The following is a 25,004-nucleotide window of genomic DNA, read 5'->3' as shown; positions in this document are numbered from 1 at the left end:
GGGCATCTTACGTTTGAGGGGCAGCTGAATTTCCTGTGGGATCTGAAACCAGGAACTCCAGGCTATCTGATGTCACCTCTGAGGAGGGGGCGATGATGTAAATGATGGTCTTGCTGTTCAGGTCTTGCTGTGTGAAATTATCGTGAATGAATCCTCCTAACAAATAATAAATCAAAACACGATGAAATGCACAAGAACGTCAATTCAGTCAGAGTTGTATATTGAGAAGCAACAGCAAACTATGTGGTTTCACTCTGTGTTCTAAAAATAGTTGCGCACTTTGTGGTCGGAAATGGTCATTTATTGCCCGACACCTGCTGCCCTGAGTGAGATCTCTCCTGCAGTTATGAATTCAATAATGATGGTGTGCAGATTGAAGCAAACCCACAATGGGGAAAGTTGAAAGTGAAACTGTAATTGGACAAAATAAAACAAATGTGGAGATCGTGGAGGTGCACGAGTTCAAAAAGGTAGAGTGGAACAAACTGATAATGGGTGGGGAACATTGATAAAAAAATACTGCAGGGAATACAGATGTACTGTAGTTAAAGTGGAATTGGATATGCTGAGTGAAATACAGTCACAATACCAAATATGGATGTAAATAAAGCCAGGGTTTGGTTGGAAACTGGAGGAAGGTAAATCTTTAGTACTAGGGTGGGGGTGGGTGTAGAAGAAAATAAACTCAGTGGCAGCAGTGGATACACCACCTCTGTGGTGAATAGGGTGTCAATCGAGCAGGCTGCTAGAGTGTTCACAGAGTCATATGATATGATTTGACAGGTAGACACATTAAGTTTTTCACTATATCTCTGTACACGTGACAATAATAAATCAATACCTAAACCAATCTATTGATGTAGTTGTGTGCAAGGCAAAAATGACACACCAGTTACCTCACATTTCATTAGTTTTGTGGAACTCCATACCTGGCAATTGAAATGTATAAATATACTCACTTTCCACCATCCATAGAGATTCAGTGCTGAGAGCATTTCTGTATTGGTTAGAACCAAAAGAGACCTGAAGGATAGTGTACTAGTAAATGCAAAACTTGCTTGTACCTTCTATCAGTAAAAAATGAAACCAATATCTAGAATTATCTTTGGCATCTATACCTACATTTTATGTAATTTGGATATAATCCACAATCTGAAACTCATCATTGGCCATAAACATAGCTAGATCAGCACATTATGAAAGCAAAATGCTGGAGGAACTCAGCGGGTCAGGCAGCACCTGTGGAGGAAATGGATAGATGGCGTTTCAGGTCGTCCATGCAGAAGGGTCCCAACCCAAAGCGTCATCTATGGAGGAGGGAATGGATAGACAACATTTCTGATTGTCTATCTAGAAGGGTCCCGATCCAAAACATCATCCATCCATTCCCTCCTTGAATGAAGCCTGATCGACAGAGTTCCTCCAACACTTTCTTCCTTACTCACCATTTCAGAATCTGCAGGCCCTTGTGTCTGGACCAGCACATCAATCTATTAGCTAAAAGAACAAACTTAGTTTGTAAAACCCTGACTTTATTTACCAGACCCGGGTTCGATCCTAACTACAGGTGCTGTCTGTATGGAGTTTGTATGTTCTCCCCGTGACCGCGTGGATTTTCTCTGGGAGCTTCGGTTTCCTCCCACACTCCAAAGACGCACGGGTTTGTAGGCTAACTGACTTTGGTAAAATCGTAAAATTGTCCCTGGTGTGTAGGATCGATTAGTTTAGAGATACAGAGTGGAAACAGGCCCTTTGGCCCACCGGATCCATGCCAACCAGCGATCCCCATACATTAACACTATCCTACACACATTAGGGACAATTTACACATTTATCAAGCCAATTAACCTACAAACCTGTATATCTTTAGACTCCTTACAGACAGCACCTGTAGTCGGGATCGAACCCGCATCTCTGGCACTGCATCCGCTGTAAGGCAGCAATGCTACTGCTAAGCCACCGTGATCGCCAGTTGGTGTATGGAGATTGCGGGTCAGCACGGACACAGTGGGTCAAAGGGCCCGTTTCCACGCTGTAACTCTAAACTAAACTTGGCTAGCCATCTCATTTAAAAAGGTAGCACCTTCAAACCCAGTGTTCTTTTTACACTCTAATACTAATACTTGTCATGGCCTGTTACCCGAAAGGAAAATTTGTTGCAGCTGAACTATGCTATTATACTTGCCATCTTGTTCACAGTTAGCTATCAACCGATTACCACACAAAAGGATATTATGAAGAAAACAAACAGTCATAGTTGAGAAAGAACAAACTACTCAATGATAAAAACATTGATGTAAATTTCAAAGAGATAACAGAAAAGATAGATGAAAACTGACTGATAATTTGTATACCGTACCAGTGGTGACATTTTCCAGGTAACCAAAGTGCGGAACACGTAAAATGTGAAAAATTAGTTCCTCGTCCTTAGTGTCCATATCTGATGCTTTCAATTCTCGAAAGGAAATGTAGATTCCATACTGACCATTTTTGAACACTTTGACATTTGAAGGACACTGTAGGTAAACTATTTTTGGAGCATCCTTGTCCACATGGTCCACCTGCACAAAGGTAACAATTTAGTTTCCAGTTGCTTTGTCGAGTTAATTTTAATGAAATATTGAAACTAATATTCAACAGCAATTTCATGCATGCCTCAACTGCTTTTTTTCTGAGCAATTCTGAATAGAAATGAAAATTGTACAATTATTAACAAATATTAAATCTATTCATATTAACAGTAGGCAAAGATGGCTGAGCCCAAGACATTGAACTGCTGTATCTCTAAAGTCTAAAGCCTGTTCTAAATTTATGCCTCACAATACAAGAAGCAGTTCCTCAGTGTGAAGGTAGGATTTTGTCCCAATGAAACTGGACAATGCTTGCACTTATCAGGACTGTTATGGTTAGAAGTATATGCAGTGGGTAGATTGGCAAGGACAAGATAGACACAAAATGCTGGAGTAACTCAGCAGGACAAGTAACTTGGCATTCATAGCAAGAGGATTTGAGTTTAGAAGCAGGGAGGTTCTACTGCAGTTGTACAGGGCCTTGGCGAGACCGCACCTGGAGTATTGTGTGCAGTTTTGGTCTCCTAATCTGAGGAAAGACGTTCTTGCCTTAGAGGGAGTACAGAGAAGGTTCACTAGATTGATCCCTGGGATGGCGGGACTTTCATATGAAGAAAGACTGGATAGACTAGGCTTGTACTCGCTGGAATTTAGAAGACTGAGGGGGGATCTTATAGAAACATATAAAATTCTTAAGGGGTTGGAGAGGCTAGATGCGGGAAGATTGTTCCCGATGTTGGGGGAGTCCAGAACCAGGGGTCACAGCTTAAGGATAAGGGGGAAGCTTTTAGGACCGAGATGAGAAAACATTTTTTCACACAGAGAGTGGTGAGTCTGTGGAATTCTCTGCCACAGAAGGTAGTTGAGGCCAGTTCATTGGCTATATTTAAGAGGGAGTTAGATGTGGCCCTTTTCGCTAAAGGGATCAGGGGGTATGGAGAGAAGGCAGGTACAGGTTACTGAGCTGGATGATCAGCCATGATCATATTGAATGGCGGTGCAGGCTCGAAGGGCCGAATGGCTTACTCCTGCACCTATTTTCTATGTCTATGACAGGCAGCATCTCTGGAGAGAAGGAATGGGTGATGTTCTGGGTTGAGACCCTTCAGACTGATGTCAGGGGAGTGGGCGATACAGAGATAAAATATAGTTGGAGACACTAAAGACTGGTAGGAGAACTGGGAAGGGGGTGGGGGGGAGGAGGGGGGAGAGGGGGAGGGGGAGGGGGAGGGGGAGAACAATGGCAAGGATAAGGTCAAGTATGATTGTCCCTTGTCCTGACGTCCTTACCAGCTGCTGCACACCCAGTGTAACACCTCTGTCCTTTCCAAAACAGCCAGTACTGTTGCTATTGAGTTACCCTTGGAGCTGAACTTTGGCCTCCATGTTGGGTACATTCTGTGCTATTGTAACCCTCAGTGCTTCTTCAAAATGCTTTTCAACATGGATACGTGCTTGTTTTATTTTAAATTGAGGGAGGTTGAAGTTTGGTAGGTAATCTTCAGCGGCACATTTCTTTGCTGCTGTTTGCTTTAATCAATGTTGGAACCAAAGTAGAGGATATTTGGAGCTTTCCCCATATAAACTGTGTCTCACTGTCAGTATCTCTGGGTGGGATCACTGTTCTCAGAGATAATGATAATACATCTGGGAATTTGCTTATGACAAGAATGCTCAAGGTTTATATTTGAGTCACCCAAGGAGTAGTCTCTGAATTTAAATTAAAAATTCTCTGAATTTAAATTAAAAATTCTCTGAATTTAAATTAAAAATTCTCTGAATTTAAATTAAAAATTCTCTGAATTTAAATTAAAAAATTTAGTGAGGAGGACTTTTGAAAAGTCACCTAGATTTGTTGTACCTTTGCTGAAGCCAAATGCTTTGGCAAGATAATATTTTATTTCAAACACAGCTTTGAAACATATGAATATCTTGCTCAGCCATTTTAAGAGTCATTCCCATGGTTCTGGATCTGGAAAGACATGTAGGCTGGATAGATTGGGTAGATAGTGTCCTCATCCTCTCCCCCCCCCCTCACCCCATGTTCCCTCCCCTGTCCCTACCTGGACTCACACCCATTTCTCCCCCCCACTCATTCATCCCCCTCCCCCTACATTCCTCCCTCTGGCTTTACAATCCGCCACTCTTACTGTAAAACCTGCCTCACCTTCCTTTCTCATCTCTGGCCCTTGTTCTAATCATCTGTCTATCACCCCCTTCCCCCTCTCACCTATGCTGACCTATTACCTCCCATGTTTAGTCCTGCCTCTCTCCTTTTTTTAAGCTTTGTTCTTCCCCCCCCCCCATCAATCAGTCTAATGAAGGGTCCTGACCAAAAGTGTCACCTATCCATGTTCTCCAGAGATGCTACCTGACCCGTTGAGATACTCCAGCACTTTGTGCCATTTTTGGCAATGTTGGTGTTTTAGAATTATCTGGTAGTTAACATCACCAATACTATTGCCAGTTTTTATTTGAGATCACTTCATTACTTGAATTGAAATTTATCAGCTGGTGTGATTTGAATTGAACCCATGTTCCTTTACTCATCCATTTGCCCTTTTCATATATCAGCTATGTTGAGGAAAGAATAGATCTCTAATCCACCACATCAATTCCAATTATCTAATCAATGGGCTAAATCCTACATTTCACCAAGTTTTAAACCAAGTGGGAATCATTTTCTTACCTCAGGCCCCCAAAATCGCACAATGAGAGGGTTGAACAGAATACCAAAATCTGCAATTTCTCAGCACAAGATTCACCTCTCCTTTCCATGACCATCAAAACCACCCATCAGACTATATTTCTGATCATGCCAGAGCATATAAATCAGAAAATTCCCATCCACTCACCTCAATTGTGAAGACAATTGGATCATTTTGCAATTTTCCATCAATCAGAAAGCCAAGATTAGTTAGATCAGTGGCAACAAACATAAACTTGTCAATCTGCGAATCTCCTCCATTGTGTTTGTAAGCGACATCCATGTTGTCGACATCCAACTGCGTGAAGTTATGTCGGTGAAGAGCTGCCCCTTTACAGTACAGTTGTCCGTATTGAGGGTGCTGAGTAACGATGTACGTGAGGTTCTGTGGTGGAGAGTCGGGGTCGGATAATTGTAGCACATCTGGCGAAATGGACATCATGGAGCCTTCCACCAATCTGATCCCTTTGTTTTTGGACACCTCGGGGAGCAGGCGATCAGTATTTTCAATGACGATATCTAGAGTTCCGTTTCTTGTGGACAGCCCGTTGCTGACAATGAATCTAGCAAAGAGAGTCAGAGGCAAGGCAGCCTTCAGCAAGTGTTCTTGATTCACCGTCTACAGAAATGAAATAATAAAACAGTACACACCTTTATCAGGGATTCTTGTCCTAGTGGTTCTACAGCTCAAGGTTAGAAATAATCTATGTCACGTGGCCTGAAAATTATGTTTTTAGCACTAAAACTCCCAAAGTTAGAGTCATTATGAGTGGATCATAAGTGAAACAATCCTTTAATTAATATTCCTTGTAAGGCAGTCAGTAATGGTGTTATGGACATAAGTAAATGATGGGGAAGGGTTTAATAGGAACCTGAGGGGCAACCTTTTTCACACAAAGGATGGTGGGCATATGGAATGAGCTGCCAGAGGAGGTAGTTAAGGAAGGTACTATCGCAATATATAAAATACATTTGGACAGGTACATGGTGAGGATAGATTTAGAAGGATATGGGCTAAAAGTGGGCAGGTGGGACTAGTGCAGATGGGGCATGTTGGGCAGCACAAGCAAGTTGGGCCAAAAGGCCTATTTCCATGCTGTAAGACACTATGACTGTCACAATTTAAATGTTTTGGTCAACACATTATCAAAAAGTAGAGTACACTGGTATGTCATTTATATTCAGGATGGGCACAGAGGAATGAGTTCCAAAATAGCCTTACATTGTTATGCTAATTAAGTTCTACATTTATAGGAAAGATCTAAACCTTAGATTTCACCAGAATTTACAGCTGAATTTTAACATTCAGTAAACATTGTAAAATGTTGCCACTTTAAATTAAAAGACCTGCCTTCATAAAATGCTTCTGGAATACTAAGAAAATGTTTCTTTCTTTCTGCAGATCCCCAGATGTAAAGCATAACACAAAGGATGCACGTTTACAAAAGAGATGAGGAGGAACTTCTTTAGTCAAAGGGTGGTGAATCTGGGAAATCATTGCCACAAATTGTCATGGAGGCCGTCACTGCGTATTTTTAAAGCGGAGACTGCCAGATTTTTGATTAGTAAGGGCGTCAAAGGTTATGGGGAGAAGGCAAGAGAATGGGGTTTAGAGGGAAAAATTGATCAGCCATGATTGAATGGTGGAGTAGACTTGATGGGACAAATGGCTTCATTCTGCTCTTCTGACCTATGAACTTATAACATGCAGTTCCTGTTCTATTACTGCAAACTAAAGATTTATTGAGGAAACACTGATGAGAAAGGAGATGCCACTTTAGCTCTAAAACTGATTTAAAGTTAAAAAAGGAATCTGGTTTGAAAATTCAGCATCCAGAAAATTCTTAAGAGTGATGCACCCCAGCATGGTGGCCAAGATACATCCATTGCGGATCCATAATCAAAGGTTCCATGATTTAAATACATTTGGTTGTGAAGGGGGACTTGAAATGCCTCCGTTTCCACTGCAAGTTGGAAAGTGTGGCTGAGACTGGCCAGAGTGAGAGGTAGGGTGAGGAGAAGGCAGAGTCGGGCTTCACTTTCTGGGCACTTGAATATTAGAAAAAAAAAAAAATTATTGGGAAAATCTTTGGCTTAATCCCAGTTTTGTTCCAATATAAAAAAAAACTGCAAGAGTTTCAAGATAAAAATCACAGTTGCTATTAAAAATGTGTCAGACAATGTTGGGTCAATGTGTGTGTTACCCATTGGCCATCAATCTTTCCAGTTTTGTGCATGGGGCGTGATCTGGCCCCGCCCACATAAATGGCTATCTTTCCAAAATGTTGGAAAAGTTGGCATTTTTCATTGGATGGATAAGCCATGATCATATTGAATGGTGGGACAGGCTTAGAGAGCCAAGTGTCCTATACGGCTCCTATTTTTCTCAAAATTCAGCCATGACTTTTCTTGGTTCTTATTCATTTTCAATCTTGGTTAGAGACTATCAATTATGTCAACAAGCTTGGCATGAAGCTAGGTCCCTGAGCAGGAGATCAGAGAGTTGCATTTACCAAAAGTCAACAACAGAATCAAATAGATATAATTTGGCATTGTGGAATATTGGAACTCCTTCCCTTTGATGTAAACTCATGAAAACGAATATAGTCAGATTTATGTCTGTTCCAGATTGAATCTCTTGGAAAGAACACAGATAGGACACAGAAGTTTTGGAAGGCACTTTCCAAATACTTGAAAGAATGGCCAAAAAGGTGTAATTAATCCATCCATTACTTTCTAGACATCATTGCAGTGCAAACTCATAGTAGTTATCTAATTACATAATCATTATAAACTGATCATTGGGAAGACAATTTAACTTTTTTGATAAATTTCATTTACAAATGCTGAGATTTTCTGTTAAAAATTATTACTCCATTTTAAAGGCAAAGGGTATCCCATTGTCCATACAAACATTTTGGAAATTCATAATTATCAAAAAATGTAAATAACCACTCCCTAACATTGTAACTTTGTGTAAGCCTAGTGGAATAAATCTCAATATCTAATTAGTCATGCTCATCAAGATCTTTCAATATGTTTAAATAATTCACCTAATTATTTTAAACTCCAAGGAACGTAGATGTAATTTTTTTTTCTGCTAGTGACAGGATAACTTTCTCATCATAGGAATTAGCCTAGTGAATCTCTTCTGCCCTCCAATACCAATATATTCCTTCTTAGATAAGGGGACCAAAACTGCGCTCAGTACTCCAGGTGTGACTTCACTAACACCCTGTGCAATTATAATTGTGATCCTTCATTTCCAATTTCCAAACCTCTTCGACTAAAGACCAAAATGCCATTCATTTTCCCAAATTATCTGCCACATCTGCCTGCTAATTTATACACCACACCTGTTCCAGATGTCAACTTCTCTACATCGGCGAGACCAAACACAGGCTTGGTGATCGTTTCGCTCAACACCTTCGCTCAGTCTGCCTTAACCAACCTGATCTCCTGATGGCTCAGCACTTCAACCGCTCCCACTCCCTGTCTGACCTTTCTGTCATGGGCCTCCTCCAGTGTCATAGTAAGGCCCACTGCAAATTGGAGGAACAGCACCTCATTTCGCTTGGGCAGCTTACAGCCCAGCGGTATGAACATTGACTTCTCTAACTTTAGATAGCTCCTCTGTCCCTCTCTTCTCCTCCCCCTTCCCAGTTCTCCCACTGTCTTCCTGTCTCCACCTATATCCTTTCTTTGTCCAGCCCCCTGACATCAGTCTGAAGAAGAGTCTCGACCCGATACGTCACCCATTCCTTCTCTCCAGAGATGCTGCCTGGCCCACTGAGTTACTCCAGCATTTTGTGATACCTTCGATTTGTACCAGCATCTGCTTTTATTTTCCGACACCACACCTAAATCACTCAGTACTTTGTTCATCTGCAATTTTTCTCCATACAGATAAGAGAAATCTAAAGGCAGACTCTTAACAAAGTGCATGAACTTACATGAGTACATTTCCTTTTTGATCCATGATCAGTTCCAGTTTCCTTGCTACAACCATTCTCCTGTTAGCATACCCACAAAATATTAATTAGCCTTATCCCTAAACCCTTGCATTCATAAGAATTATAAATCCACACAGAGGCTGGTATAGGTGTCTTCTGCAGTAGTCAGCCAATGTTTTTTTCTGGTTTATTGCAATGGAAGGAAAATCCCAAGTTCCCAGGCAGCAATCTCAGTATTATTTAAGAATCATGAGTACATCAATTATCCATTTTTTGGTTGATTGACATGTCACTGGCTACAATTAAAAGAGAACTAATTTCTCTCAGTGAGTAACTAACCTACAGCACATGCATGGAAATGATAAGATTTGCTATATCATTTATTCACAATACAGTGAAACATTTATGTACGTATCCTCACCTCAGCGAGTCTCTGGTGGTCACGGCCTTGCTTCTGTGAGTGTAAGAAACTGTCTGAGCTGCTACATCCATCTGACTAAAGCTGGTTATTGCTACTCCTGGGTAGCTGACGTATTCTATTTGTCCATAATTTGGTGGGATTGTAATGATATAAAGCAGCTCCTCAGATTTGCTCGTGCCATCGGAAGCAAGAAGAACAGCTGTAGTCAAAGCACCTCGGTCCCCCTTGACAATGGTGAGTGGTTTTGTTAAAACTGCAATTTCACCTAGAGAAAAGAAAAGTAAGAGTAAACATTTCCTCAAGCCAAAGAACATGTAAAAAGTTATTCAAAAACTTTTGAACAGATTCAAAAACTTAAAGCCATTTGCGCAGGACATAGTTAGAATTAGCAACTCTATGTTAAAGTCAGGAGAGAAAGGAGTGAATATAATATAACATCACTTTATAAAACATGGAGGGTGAAATTGCTTTTTAATAAATGCAATAATTTATTTGCATCAGTCTCCTTATCCTGTGTTTTTAGCAAATTTATTGTTATTTGCTGCCTCATTAAAGTCAAACACCTTTAAAAGTAATTTCAGCTCCTTAATTAAACTTTAAAAAAATTGTATTATATTGTATCATTTATAAATGAGCATTCCATTACAAATATTTATAATGTGCAAATTCATTTGTTCAGCTTTGCGGCTGGAAGGAAAGACTGTTATATCGTGAGGCAATGGCCCAAAAATCCAGAGGAATGGTCCCTTTCTTTTCCAGTACTACACGGTCAATAATTGCTTTTTCTCTGGGGCAAGACTCAAATCTGGCCATTCCTCGGATAAATTGTGCTGCATCGGCAATTTAACCAGGTGAGATACCCTCTCTCAATTCCACGTGGTATGGTTTCTTACCATGCCATTAGGTTATATTATTTCAGGGAGTGACTATTGTGATGCGCTGTGGGTCATTGGAGCTAATCTACCCATATTTGCATTCCTGGAATCCTATGATGCACATTTATCAGAGAATGTGCAAGATTCAATATGACTATCAGACAGGCTCATAGCTATCAGAATCTGAGTGGATATTGATCTTGGAGTAATGCTGGAGAAGACAAAGTGCTGGAGTAACTCAGCAGGTCAGGCAACATCTCTGGAGAACATGGATAGCTGATGTTTCAGGTCAGGATCTTTCTTCAGACTGATTGTGGGGATGGGGGTTGGAAATAAAGTATAGTGCTATTTATATAACAATGGGAATTTTCTGGATGGCATGCAGCTAAAAAAATGGTTTTGTGTGTTTCCCCAGGTGCTCCTGTTTTCTCCCATATCTGACATGTGTGCGGATTGGTAGCTTAATTGGTTACTGTAAATTGTTCCCAGTCCATGGGCAAGTGGTGGAATCTGAGAGGAGCTAATGCAAGTGTGGGGAGAAAGATTTAAGGGGAAAATTTACTGAATATTTAAAGTATATAAAAAGTAATTAAAATATTCCACCCTCTCATGTAAAAAACTCATGTATTGAACAAATATAGGTTGCTACCTCCATCTAACATCACTGAAAGTAGAGAGGCCTTAAGGTTACATGTCATCTAATTTAGTTTTAATTTATAGTTTGAGATACAGCACGGAAACAGGCCCTCTGGCCCACCAAGTCCACGCCGGCCAGCAATCCCTACATATGAACACTATCCTACACACACTAGGGACAATTTACATTTATACCAAGCCAATTAACCTACAAACCTGTACGACTTGAGTGTGGGAGGAAACCAAAGATCTCAGCGAAAACCCACGTGTTCACGGGAATCTTGGAGAAAACCCACGCGGTCACTGCAGAACGTACAAACTACGTACAGAGAACACCCATAGTCGCGATCAAACCCGGGTTTCTGGCGCTGAAAGGGCTGTAAGGCAGCAACTCTACCGCTGCACCACTGTGCCGTCCCCAATATTGGCCAGAGTAGATGAAAAAGGTATCTGAATCCTAATTTTAAACGTTAGTAAATTCTGTGAATTAAATACATTCACAATGAACTAGTAGGATTCAATAACGCATTTAAAATAATTACTGTAATATTTATTTAAAAAATGATCTGAACTTTGCTTTTGGAGCTGCATCTTAACTCTAGGGTTATTTTTTATTATCGTACCCTTTTCAATGTTTCGAATGGAGATGTGGAAAAGTTGCTGTGGTGATGTGTTGTCACCGTCCATGAGGTGGAAATGAAAGCGGTCTTGGCCCTTTGTCCCAATCACTCCTGTGTGCACATATCTCAGTCGGTTCATGTCAATGTCTTCCTGGCTGCAGTTCATGCCAGGGTACAGGCCTTGCCACTCCATGCTTTCCTGATGGAAGAACAGGTGGTAAATGTGGGGAAGATAAACTTTCATAACAGAAAAGGTAAGACATTGAAAAGTAAGCTTTGAAAATCAGCAGCAATCATAGAGCCATAGAGTAATTCACCACAGAAACAGGCCCTTCAGCCCAACTCACCCTGGCCTATCAAAATGATAATTTAAGATAGTCCTATTAAATTTTTTCCCACACATCTTAAACATATGTCCTCTTGCTCTTGATTCCCCTACTTTGGATAAAAGACTGTATTCACCCTATCTAATCCTCTTATGATGTTATACACCTTCATTAGATCACCCCTCAGCCTCGTGTGCTCCAAGAAATAAAGTCCTAGCCTGCCCAACCTCTCCCTGTAGCTCAGGCCCTCGTGTCCTGTCAACATCCTCATAAATCTTCACTGCATTAGTTCCAACTTAATGACATCCTTCCTATATCACAGTGACCAAAACTGAACACAATACTCCAAATGCAGCCTCACCAACATCTTGTACAACTATAACATAAAGTCCCAACTTCTATACACAATACCCCGAGTATTGTGTGGAATCACCAAAATATTGAAGATCAGTGCCACATTTGGACTTGTATTGATTAGTGGTAAATAATATGCATGCATTAGAAGTATCTAACAATGGATACTATCAATTAGAAACAGCCTAACTATTTACCCTTTGCATTCAATGGAGCACCATAGCCAAGTTCTCCGCCATTCATATATTTCGGGTCACCATTGAACAGAAACCTCAATTGGACCAAACACACACGGACATTTGGTTGAGCAGCAGCCTCACAAATAGAGTGCTTCAGTTTTGATCTTTGACCTTTGGTGCTGTCTCTGTGAAGTTTACACATTTCCCCCCTGTTTCCTCCCGTGTTCCAAAGGTGTACAGATTGGTATCTTAAATGATTACTATAAATTGTTCCCAGTCTGTGGTGGAATCTGAGGAGACTTAATGCAAATGTGGGGAGGAAGAGTTAAGAGGAAAATGTTTTTATATGCCTCCATATATATTTTACTTTTAATTTAACCTGCATGTTTTTATGAGATATCAGAAGTTTAAAAAAAAATACAATTAGAAATAGTTAAGGCAGTAAAAATCTAAGAGAGTAATAAACTTAATAATTAAAATCACTAAGAATGAACTCTGGTGTATTTTACTGGGTTATGTTATTCTATTGTGAATTCAATGTTTTTTTAAACTACATTTTATTGGTAGTATGTAGAAAATGTAATGATCAAACAAAAATAGCATGCACATGAGAATCATGACTGTGGTTTCTCAGAAAGACTGTAAATACTGGGTAGGAAATCAGTCCAACACTGAACACAGTATTATAACAATACAATGACAATTATGGCAAAATCCATCCAGTTAGCATTCTGCCCTTGCTGCACTACTGTCAAGAATCTCACCAAAGCTACAAAAAGTATTCCATGTAATTGTAACCATGGCAATTATTCCTCCTCGTTCACTTCAATCTACTTAGATTCCTTGAAACACTGGGCTGGATTTTACCCAACAGTTCCAGTGGACTGCTGGCATTTTCCAGCTTTAAGTGCCAAGATTTCAGGATTCCCGAGCAAGAATGGATGTCGGTAACTATTTGGCCAATCTGCAACGGTGGCTTTCCAGCTGAGTTGGCACAGCAGCAGTGCGTCCTTTCTGTTGAATGGACCGTGTAACTCTTCAGGAAATTATTAGTGATCAAATAAATTTAAAATATTTTGTCTGCTTTTGGTTCAATTTAATTATAAATCAAAATACTGAAAATAATTTAATAAATTATTTTGCCTGTCAGAGATATTTAGAAAAATTGATAAACTTTGACAGTTGGCTGAGGTAAGGTTTATTAACTTTCAGCATACCAATATACAAATTAAGAACAGGATCAGGCCACATGTTACTTTGAGATTGCTTCACCATTTAATAAGGTCATGGCTACTCTGACTATAACCTTAGTATACATTCTTGCCTTGCTCTGGTGAGCTTTCATTCCCTTGATTATCTATTTATGTCTTCTATTAAGACATCTATTTATGTCTTCCTTAAAATATCTAAAGAAACTGCTTCCACAGTACTTTGAGGAAAAGAGTTGAGTTTTCTCACAGAACACTATGAGAGAAAGATGTCACTTCCTCAAATGGGCATTTAAAAAAAGATATTAAATGTGATTACTAGTGGACTAGACAGGGTAAATGCTGAGGAAACGTTGCCGCTCACGGGTGAGTCCAAAGGCAGAGGGCACTGTCTCAGAATAAGTAACATCAATTTGTGACTGAGAAGAGGAAGGATTTCTTCTCAGAGAGTTTCATTCTTCAGGACACCTAGCCATAGACAATTGTGAATCCTTGGACATATTGAAGGCTGTGATAAACATGTTTCTAATCAGCATTGGGATCAATGGTTGCAAGGAAAGGGCAGGGAAGTAGATTGGAGGAAAGATGGATCAGTTGGGGACCTAATGAATGACCCACTCCTGTCTTCACTGCTGTTGGTTTATCTATGGTCTTAACCAGTGATGTCCTGGCTGTATATTCTCCCGCAGGAGTTATTCTTTTCACATCCATTCAATTAAGACCACTTCGGGTCTTGCTTGTTTCAATTAAATCCCTCTCGTTCTTCCAAACTATAGAGGAATCAAGGCTAGATTAGTTGGCTTTTCCTCATAGAACTATTCAATCATTCCTTGTATCCATCAAATAAACCTTCTCTAAACTGCTTCCAATGCATTAACTTTTCAAAAAAAGTAAAAGGTAACCATTACTATACACAGTTTTCCAGATAAGGTCCCACCCTAAGCCTGGATGGAACGGTGTGTGTGGGGATGTTTCCAGCTTGCACCACATCACCAGAAGTCCTTTATTACCACTCAATTCTGAGTTAGGTTGGGTCATTTGCCTTCATGACTCCATGCAGCGAAGCACAGTGATGCAGCTGGTATAGCTGCTGTTTCATGGCACAAGACATGCGGGTTCAATACTGAATGAGGGTGCTGTCTGTGTGGAGTTTGCATGCTCTTACTGTGACGTGTGTGTTTCCTCCACGTGTTCAGTTTTCTGCCCATATCCCAAAAAGTGTGTGGGGAAATGGAGTAATTGGCTAGTGTAAACAGCCTTCAGCATGTAGTTTAGTGGTAGAATCTGACAACAAACAGATGGGAATGTGGGATGATTAAAATGGAATTAGTGTGGGATTACGGTAAATAGGTGATTAATGGTCAGCATGGAGCTGGTGGGCAGAAGAACCCAATTTCCTGCTCAATCTTTCTACAACCATGACTAAATTTGGTGAGATGGGAAATGTGGAAAATGATTGCAAGTAGTAGAACCAACTCAGGAAAATTAGGCCTGCAACCACACCATTCTCTTTTATACTTCACTATTATCTTGCTGGATGAGAAAGTATTTTCTCCTGGTACATCCTTCTCAATTCAGCCATAGATTTATTTTTTCTTAGCATTTAATGCCTACCCCTAACAGTCCTTGAGGAGATACTGCTTAAGACCATCTGGTGAAGGCACTACTGCTTAGGTCGGTAGGTAGGCTGTTCCAAGAATTTAAGGCAGAACTCCATTATCAATGGACACTTGGTTCGAGATCCAGGTGCACAATACAAAGAGAACAAAACAAAGATAGCGTGCTGGGTAAGAAGTAAGCGAAACAGCCAGAGCCAGAGAGTCCCCAATGAGACACTTAATATTGTCCAAAATAGTATTAACTGTATGTAGGTGATTATAAGCAGAACCTCAATAACACCCCTCTCGATCATCTATTGACTCTAATTTTGTAAACTGCTCACCTGACCTCAATTAGTCATCCACTACCTGGTACTGGATGAGCAGAATTTCATCCAGTGAAGTACTTTCACCTCAGTAATATTACCCAGGTCTGCTCAACTCATCCAAATGAATTTAAACTAATTTCTTCCGATTATCAGAGATGTTTCAAAACAATGAAAGTGCCTCAGGGTCTGCTGAAGTTTGCAGAGGGGAAGTTGCTTGAACACTGCCTGCCCTATGGGTGCCCCAGCTGAGAGCACGGCGGTGTGATCAGTGTGAGGGCCGAGCACAATCAGACACAAAATACCTCACCACTTGGTTATTTGCTTACAGGGCAAACTAATAACATTTTATTGCTGTGATTATGGCTGTCTGGTGATTAAAAAATATAATTGCAGCAAATTTCGGTTTTAATTGCAGTACTTTTTACATGTTTACTTTTTATATTTTGGAATGATTTAAAATGTTTTGTGTTTACAACCGATTCAACATTTTATTCATTCAATTCTCTCTCTGCCTGGCCCGACCTCTGTAACCTCCAGTGATCAGAGCTCAGCACTCCTCCCATTCAAACCTCTTGTGCATTTCAACTCCCCCTAGTCCCACTGTTGGAGACTGACCAAGTGACCTATTATCAGTTATTCCTGCATATAAAGAGAACATTTTTGGGGGATAAAATACCAGATGGGGGAAGGAGCAAGGAGGAAGGTACGAGTTTCCGGGTCCAGAATGGAATTGACTGGCCCCCATCCTCCAACAACCACAGGTGTCAGTGACCATGCTGGACTAAAGTCAGAATCAGGACAATGGGGAAGAGAGCATGGGTCAAAACCAGATCAGATCGAGATCTAGCGAGAGATCCAGAGTAAAACTGGTTGCAACTATTGGTGATGTCAGGTGCCATGACCCCATGCATGATGTTGGGTTCCATTGAGTCCGAAGAAGTGTTTCAACCCAAAACATCACCTATTCTTTCTTTCCAGAGATGCTGCCTGACCCACTGAGTTACTCCAGCATTTTGTGTATATCTTCGCCATTGCTCCAAACCTATATTGCCTGGAAAAAGTGATCAGATAGACAGTGAACCAAATTAAGTCCTGGTTTTCAATCAGGCATCCTGCAGAGAGAGAGAGGGAACAACTCCTCACACCCTACATCTCCCCCCCCTCCTCACTCCACTTCTTTCCCCATCTCTTCTAAACTCCACCCTTCCAAGTCGCCACCTTGCTGCTGAAAATGGAGACAACCATGAAGGAAGGACTGAGAGAAGGGAGAGCAAATCCAAGGCAATTAGGGGGAAAGGCTTGTGGCAGGAGGTGGAGTTGTTACAAGGGTTTCTGAATTAAGTAGAATGATCGGCATCTTTGCAAACACTTGAAGCCCTTAACCTTCAAAAGGCCTTGAAGTCAAAAACTTCAAATTCCTGAGAGTGCATATTTCCGATGATCTTTCCTGGACCCAGCGGTACTGATGCAATTATAAAGTACATCAACGCCTCTACTTCCTGAGAAGATTACGGAGATTTGGTATGGCAGAGAGGATTTGCTTGAACTTCTACAGGTGTACAGTAGAGAGCATGTTGACTGGTTACATCACAGTCTGGTTTGGCAACTTGAATGATTAGGAACGAAGAAGACTGCAAAAAGTTGTGAACACTGCACAGTCCACCACCGGCTCTGACCTCCCCACCATCGATAGGATTTACTGGAATTGCTGACTCAAAAAGGCTGCCAGCATCATCAGAGACCAACACCACCCTGGCCACACACTCTTTTCACCCCTGCCATCAGGAAGAAGGTACAGAAGTCTGAAAACTAACATCCAGGCTCAGGAACAGCTTCTTCCCTACAGCCATTCGGCTATTGAACATTACAACCTCAAAGAAGCTCTAAACTATATAGACTATTAGAGTCATAGAGTCTTAGAGTGTGGAAACAGGCCCTTCGGCCCATCTTTCCCACATCGGACTAGTCCCACCTGCCTGTGCTTGGTCCATATCCCTCCAAACGTATCCTATCCATGTACATGTCTAACTGTTTCTTAAACATTGGGATAGTCCCAGCCTCAACTACCACCTCTGGCAGCTTGTTCCATACACCCACCCCCCTTTGTGTGAAAAAGTTACCCCTCAGATGCCTATAAAATCTTTTCCCCTTCACCTTGAACCGATGTCCTCTGGTCCTCGATTCCCCTACTCTGGGCAAGAGATTCTGTGCATCGACCCGAGCTATTCCTCTTATGATTTTATACACCTCTGTAAGATCTCCCCTCATCCAAGGAATTGAGACCCAACCTACTCAACCTCTCCCTATAGCTCAGACTCTCTAGTCCTAGTAACATCCTTGTAAATCTTCTCTGAACCCTTTCAAGCTTGACAATATCTTTCCTATAACATGGTGCCTACTGTTACTATTGCACTATTATTGTTTTTGTGTGTGTACATATGTGTGTGTATGTGTGTATATATATATATATAGAATGTATGATCTATATATGTGTATTTGTGAGTGTGTATATACACACACATGCTGAACTTTTCTCTCCCTCATTTATTATTTTGTTTAGAGTGTATAATGTTTACATATTCTGTTGTTCTGCTGCAAGTCAGAATTTCATTGATTTATCTGGGTCGTATGACAATAAAACATTCTTGACCTTCACAAAGCCACAATCTTAAATCAGCCACTGACCTTGAGCTGGAGCACTCCATGTTTGGGGACACTGTCAATCACATAATAAAGGTGCTGCCTTGGAGTATCTTTATCTTCAGCTTCCAATGCTATGCTGGAGATGATTCTGACATCGCCCATTTCTACCTCCAGTCCATTGTTTCTGAAAGAGAGGAGCAAAGTGTAGGTGGCAAATAAACCCTAGTAGAGTTTGCCAGCAAGAGATTAGTTATCACTGGAATTTTCATCCCATCATAACCTACAGGACCATACTTTACATAATCTACAGGACCATACTTTACATAATCTACAGGACCATACTTTACATAATCTACAGGACCATACTTTAGCTATTTCAGATGCTTTTGCACACAAACCCTCAAGAATTATTCACTGAAAATAATGCGACGTATTCTGTTCCAGGAACATGCATTTATGAAACCCCTTCAACATCCCCCTGCAACCAAAGAATACTTCACAAGGTTGATATCAAGTCACCCTCAGGTCACCATACAGCATACTGGCCTGAAGACATGTAAACCTACCTACCCTCCAGATCCTAACCCTGAAACTGCCCAACCTCCATCCATTCATGACAACAACTTCCCCCTACCTTCAGCAACACAGCTGAATATTTGCCCTGAGGTAAATATTGGGCAAATACTTACCCAATATTTGGAGTGTCGTGACCTGACCTTGAGGTTCAAGACCACTCCAGAGATCTATGTGCTCCTCCAAGTCCCAATGTTCTGGGTCTCTATCACATTAGGGTGCCCCTATTTGCGGCAACCACAACCCCAGCAACCTACCTTAAATTTGCCTTGGCAAGATGAGTGGAAGAAATTCCCCATTAAGCATATATTTCATGCAAGGAATATATAGCCTATACCATTGGCCATGGTGTTTGCAGCCCTTCTAATTGGGTACCATTCTGTCCAGTTAAAGAAGATTGAACATTGATTTGAGCCCTGATTATGTCCAAGCTGCACATAATGGTGAGACCATAGTGTGGTAGGAGATTACCTTGATAAACCTATTTACTTATTTATTTAATCCTTAAAACCAAGCTCATTTAGGTAGTGGTTCTAACACTGGGCTGGTATTCATGTATCCTGGGCCAATGATTTTAATCTCACCACAATGATGGGTGAATTTAAACCCAATTAATTTTGAGATTGCTAACATAGTGGTTGAGATGCTTAACTGACAGTCAGAATTCCAGGCCATTGATTTAAAAGGTGGTTTCAATCTCACCATGGTATCTGGAGAAGTTAAATTCAAATCATTAAATAATGTATCTTTTTAAAGTGCCAATCTGAATAATGACAAGCATGAAACCACTGGACTGTAGTAAAAAGCTTCCTTCATACTAATCTCTGCCATCCTTAGCAACCAGTCTACATGTGACTGCAACGACACGGATGTGGTTGGGTCCTTACAGCCTCAATTCATGCATAAATAGGGATGGGCTATAAATAGCAACACTACACATGAAATCATGCTGTATAAATACAAACAATCCTACAGAGGACTCTAGTTCAGTCTTTTAGTTTAGAGATACAACATGGAAACAGGTCCTTCAACCCAGGGAGCCCCTGCTGACCAGCAATCACACATACATTTGTTCAATCCTCCACATGAGGAACAATTTACAGAAGCCAATTAACCTACAACCTGCACCTCTTTGGAATATGGGAGGAAACCAGAGCACCCCGAGAAAACCATGCAGTCACAGGGAGAACATACAAACTCTGTACAGACAGCACCCATAATCAGGATTGAACCCAGGTCTCTGGCACTGCAAGGCAGCAACTCTGCTGCTGTGCCACTCTGCTGTCCTGTACGATTCTACTATGATGGGCTCACACATGAAGCATATGTTGAACTATTGGGCACTGCCATTTAACCCAGCACAAAAGAATCCCTTTGCCATGTTGGTCAACATGTTTTTGATGATTCACCTGTTATCATCATAACTGAGGTCGCCTGCCAACCTCCAGGAGAAGTTACCTGCTCAAAAATGGCCGCTCGTCATTCACTGGAAGAACCTGGACTAAAATGACTTTGCGGACCTTGTGCTTTCCGTCAGATAACTGAACGGTGAATTTGTCGGCCATGCTTTCAGAGTCATCATGCACATACATCAGTTTCAAGCCTGTAAGTGGAGTAGAAAAGATCAGAAACTAGATTAATGTCTTCCTCTAAATAAGCCTCAAACATGTGTTTCAGTTGCATTTCCCGTATTTTGACTAGTGCATTGGCCACATCTGTCTTTCTCTATTATTTTCAGACAGAATGTAATAGAAATGTTCAGTGGGTCAGACAGCATCAGCGGAGGGAGAAAAAGGTTAATGACCATTCAACAGAAATGTACTGGGAAGTGACGTGAAAAATAGACACCAAAGAAATGGTCAAATGTTAATGGTTGACACAAAATGCTGGAATGAGTCAACGGGTTGGGCAACATCTCTGGGGAGCATAGATAGGTGACGTTTTGGGTAGAACCCCTCTTCACGTTCCTGTGCCTAAACATTAATTGTTTGTGTTTTCAATCTTCAATGGATCTATAACCATATTCGAATATCAGGGAAATCAAGGATTTTTGAAGCAAAGTGGTTAAAGATCAACCACAAACTTGTTGCCCTATGGAGCAGGCAATAAGGGGCTTACTTCTATTTCCCTTTCTTATATTATTTGTTGAATGCTGAGATGTTTGGGTTCTGACTTTGGTACTTTGTGCCGAAGGGGACACTGAGATCAGCAGCGAGCTGATGGGGATTCAGATTTCTCTATCTTCATCATTCATTAAGAAAATGTTAGGTCAATAAATCAGATTATTGATAATCTCCAGCTATCATTAAAGGCTGTGAACAACTGCCTTCCTGAAAAGAATCTTTCCCACAATGCCAGTGGCCATCCCACCACTTGGCTTGCTGCTGATGATAGGCCAAAATGGCCATCGAAATGTGTGTGGATGTGGTGGATGTGGAGAGGATGCTTCTACTCGTGGGAGAGTCTAGGACTAGAGGTCAAAGCCTCAGAATTAAGCTTCCTTCCTACATTCTTTTAGGAAGGAGACGAGGAGAAATTTATTTAGTCAGAGGATGGTGAATCTGGGTAACTCTTTGCCATAGAAAGCTGTGGAGCCCAAGACAGTGGATATTTTTAAGGCAGATATACAGTAGATAGATTCTTGATCAGTATGGGTGTTGGAGGATATGGGGAGAAGGCAGGACAATGGGGTAGGAGAGAGGGATAGATCAGCCATGATTGAATGGTGGAGTATTGATGGGCCGAATGGCCTAATTCTACTCCTATCCCTTATGACCTTAATTCATTTTTAACAGTCTTACACCAGGCCCTGGAAAGGTCATTGCTTGGGATGTTGGTGGAAGTATCTGTCCACCAGGTTTTGAAATCTTCTCGCTTGGGGCCCTGAGGAACCCCAAAGAAAACAAGTTCAGTTACATAAAATTTCCAGTTACTTTTTAATTTTTGTTTCATCCACGGTTGCCAGAAAGATATTTAAAGTTTTGTGAGAATAGGTTCACATGAATGCCTGATAGTTGAGTGACAAATTCTAATATATCTTAATTGGGTTGAACCAGTTATATTTTTACACCAATTCACAAACTTTCAAGATTATTATTTAGCTAGCCATAAAATACCAGATATATTGAATGTAACTTCACAGTAGATCAGTGTAGGAATCCCAACCTGCAGCGAGAAAGTGGTCGAGTTGCTGCCTAACAGTGTCAGAGACCCGGGTTCAATCCTGACGGCAGGTGCTGTCTGTATGGAGTTTGAACATTCTCTCAATGACTGCATGGGTTTTCTCACGGTGCTCCAGTTTCCTAACACATTCCAAAGACGTACAGGCTTGTAGGTTAATTGGCTTTAGATGAAAACAATTGTCAATTGTCCCTAGTGTGTAGAATAGTGCTAGTGTATGAGGTGATCGTTGGTTGGTGTGGACTCAGTGTCTCGGTATCTCTAAAGTCTAAAGTAAAGTTTAAAGATGGCAGCAGAGAGGCTGTAAAACTCAACGGGATCTTTGCAACTGAGACTTTGGTCAGACGCCTGTATCTTCCTCTCTGCTAATGCTGGGTCTCTACTTTAATACACTATTCCTATGTGTCTTATATTACAGCAGGTCAATTACCATGTATCAGCTGATCCATGGTGAAGTCATGCACAGGGAGCTCCTGATGACTGAGGGTCGGTCGCTTGTAAAGAACAACGTCATTCCCGTGCATCCCACTTCTGATCATCCCATGGCGCGGTTGCTGGCTCACAGTGAAGGCGAGGCTGTCCGCAGGCACATCGAGGTCCACCACATTTATTATCGATGGATCTAATTCACACATTTGGCCTTCAGACACCTGGATAAAGCAACAATATGGGTTTACAATATTTGTACCTAGGCTCATTTCATCCATTTTACCACATGTAGTTGTTGTCGGAGTAACTTTGAGAGCTTACTCAACATGTAGAACTTGGGAAAATTTACATGCAGATAGATGGTCACATGCACTCTCTATGCAATGAGAGAAAGATACACTGGATTGAATGATGGCTTCAGGGTGCAAAGTTAGACACTGCACCTCAGGTCTCCCTGCTGTTTGGAATATCTGCAGTGGGTGAGTGGCAGAGTGCAAAGAAAAGGCATGTAAAAGCGACTTGTGAAAGGCTTCCCAAGAAAGGAAAATAATAAAAAATAATCCATTCAACCACCGTAAAATGTGCCATCATTCAGTCGGAATATGGCAGAACAAATGCCTTATCGACTGTCCCCATGGATCTCAACATCTCTAAGTTACCCAGAACTTGAATATGCAGGTAGTCCCCAGGTTACAATAAGGTTCCGTTCCTGAGCAAGATTGCTGAAGGAACAAAGTTGGTCAGGCAGTATCTGTTAATGTAATGGACAGTTGACGTTTCAGGTCAGGAATCTTCTTCAGACTCAAGAAGTGTCCATTTCTGAAAGGTTTTCTGTCCATTCCCACCACAGATGCTGCCTGACTTGCTGCGTTCCTCCAGCACTTTGTGTTTTGCTCAAGATTCCAGCACCTGCAGTTTCTTGTGTCTCTCTTCCTGAGAACTGTTTGTAACCTGAACTGTTTGTCAGTGGGAAATGAACCAAAGCAGTGTGTGGGAAAGGATCACTGAAACAATGGTGATGGAAGAGCGGCCTCCAGCCGGCCTCACTGACTCAGTGAGTGTGTGAGTGAGTCTGCTCAGTGCTCCCAGCTCTGCTCATCTCGATCCAACCGCTGATTAGGAGGAGCCAGCGCTGCCGTCGCAGCTGCGGCTTGCCTGCAGTCCGTCTGTCTTTTGTGTTTTTTGTTGTTTTTGTATGAATTGTAGTTTTAATATGGTGTAGTGTTTGTATGTTATGTTTGGGGGGGGGGGGGGGTGGGAGGGAACGGGAACTGTAAAATTCTCTCTCCCGAACGGAGACGCGACCTTTGTTCTGTGTCGTGTCTCCGTTCCCGTTGCGGCCTACCACCGGCCATGCACCTGGGACCACCTGGGTCTCTGGTTCGCAGAGCCCGCGGCCCGGACTCACCACCTGCGGCGCTGGCTGCCTGCGGATGCTACGGGAGCGGCTGCGATTCGTCTCCGGAGGCTCCGGCGCGGGCCGCGTGGACGTCGGAAGCCCGCAGGCCCCTGGATGGGGGCCGACATCGGGAGCTCCGGCAGCGGCAGAGGCAGCGTGTTCGCCCGCCCCGAATCGCGGGGCTTGGGTCGGCCCGCCGCGGACCTTTCACCGTCCGGCGCGGCCTGAAATAGGCCGTTGACCTTTCACCGCCCAGCGGCGGCTTCAATATCGGGAGCCCCGACCGCCCCGACGTGGCAAACCCAACAGCCTGACCGCGGGAGAAGACGGCAGGGAAGAGAAAAAGACATTTTTGGCCTTCCATCACAGTGAGGAGGGACTGGAGGAGACTCACTGTGATGGATGTTTCTTTTTGTTTGGTGTTAGTTGTGATTGTATGTGTTATTGCATTTTTATTGATTATTCTTATTGGTCTTATTGTTTAACTGCGGGTAATGTTTCATTTCACTACACATTTATGTGTATGTGACAAATAAACGACTATTGACTATTGATTGATTATTGAGGCTCGGGGGTGTGGGGGGTCAGATATTGGGGTGGGGATAGAAGGAACACTGGAAAGTAGAAACAAAAAACTGCAGATACTGGTTTATACCAAAGATAGACACTAAACGGGTCAAGCAGCATCCCTGGAGAATGTAATGCCTTCTTCCCACTCAGCAGAAGATGCCTGCAGCCCCACAGCTCCCAAATTCTCGCTTGTACATATGGGGTGTCCATAAATCAGCCGCTCGTGATCCGGGGATGATCTATACATGATAATCGAGATTCCGTATTTCCCTGAAGGAGGGAACTTCAACAATTCCCAAACCATCTGAGTAAAGAGTTTTCTCCAAATCTGAGACGCAAATTATTACCTTCATCACCCAAGGCCAAATCCTGGTTTGAGATATTCCAGCCTGAGGAAAGCCTTTCAGCAGCGTTCCTGTCAATCCCTCTCAGAA

The 25,004-nt window shown here is 41.8% G+C and overlaps 1 protein-coding gene across 1 annotated transcript in view; it reads right to left on the bottom strand.

The window, feature by feature from the left end:
• The window catches only part of frem1a (Fras1 related extracellular matrix 1a), a 95,655-nt gene that overhangs the window by 26,753 nt on the left and 43,898 nt on the right, over positions 1-25,004 (bottom strand). Inside the window, exons 19-26 of the mRNA XM_078395640.1 lie at positions 22,603-22,822; positions 20,451-20,595; positions 18,462-18,603; positions 11,786-11,981; positions 9,652-9,916; positions 5,426-5,840; positions 2,360-2,561; positions 12-156 (exon numbers count right to left, since the gene is read on the bottom strand). Of these exons, the coding sequence (XP_078251766.1) occupies positions 12-156; positions 2,360-2,561; positions 5,426-5,840; positions 9,652-9,916; positions 11,786-11,981; positions 18,462-18,603; positions 20,451-20,595; positions 22,603-22,822 (1,730 nt within the window). The remainder of the gene's footprint in view (positions 1-11; positions 157-2,359; positions 2,562-5,425; positions 5,841-9,651; positions 9,917-11,785; positions 11,982-18,461; positions 18,604-20,450; positions 20,596-22,602; positions 22,823-25,004) is intronic.

This window comes from Rhinoraja longicauda, chromosome 3 (genome assembly GCF_053455715.1).
Source record: "Rhinoraja longicauda isolate Sanriku21f chromosome 3, sRhiLon1.1, whole genome shotgun sequence".
NCBI classification, from domain to species: Eukaryota; Metazoa; Chordata; class Chondrichthyes; order Rajiformes; family Arhynchobatidae; genus Rhinoraja; species Rhinoraja longicauda.
Note: the sequence above shows the minus strand (reverse complement) of the source record. Positions and strands in the feature narration are given on the sequence as shown.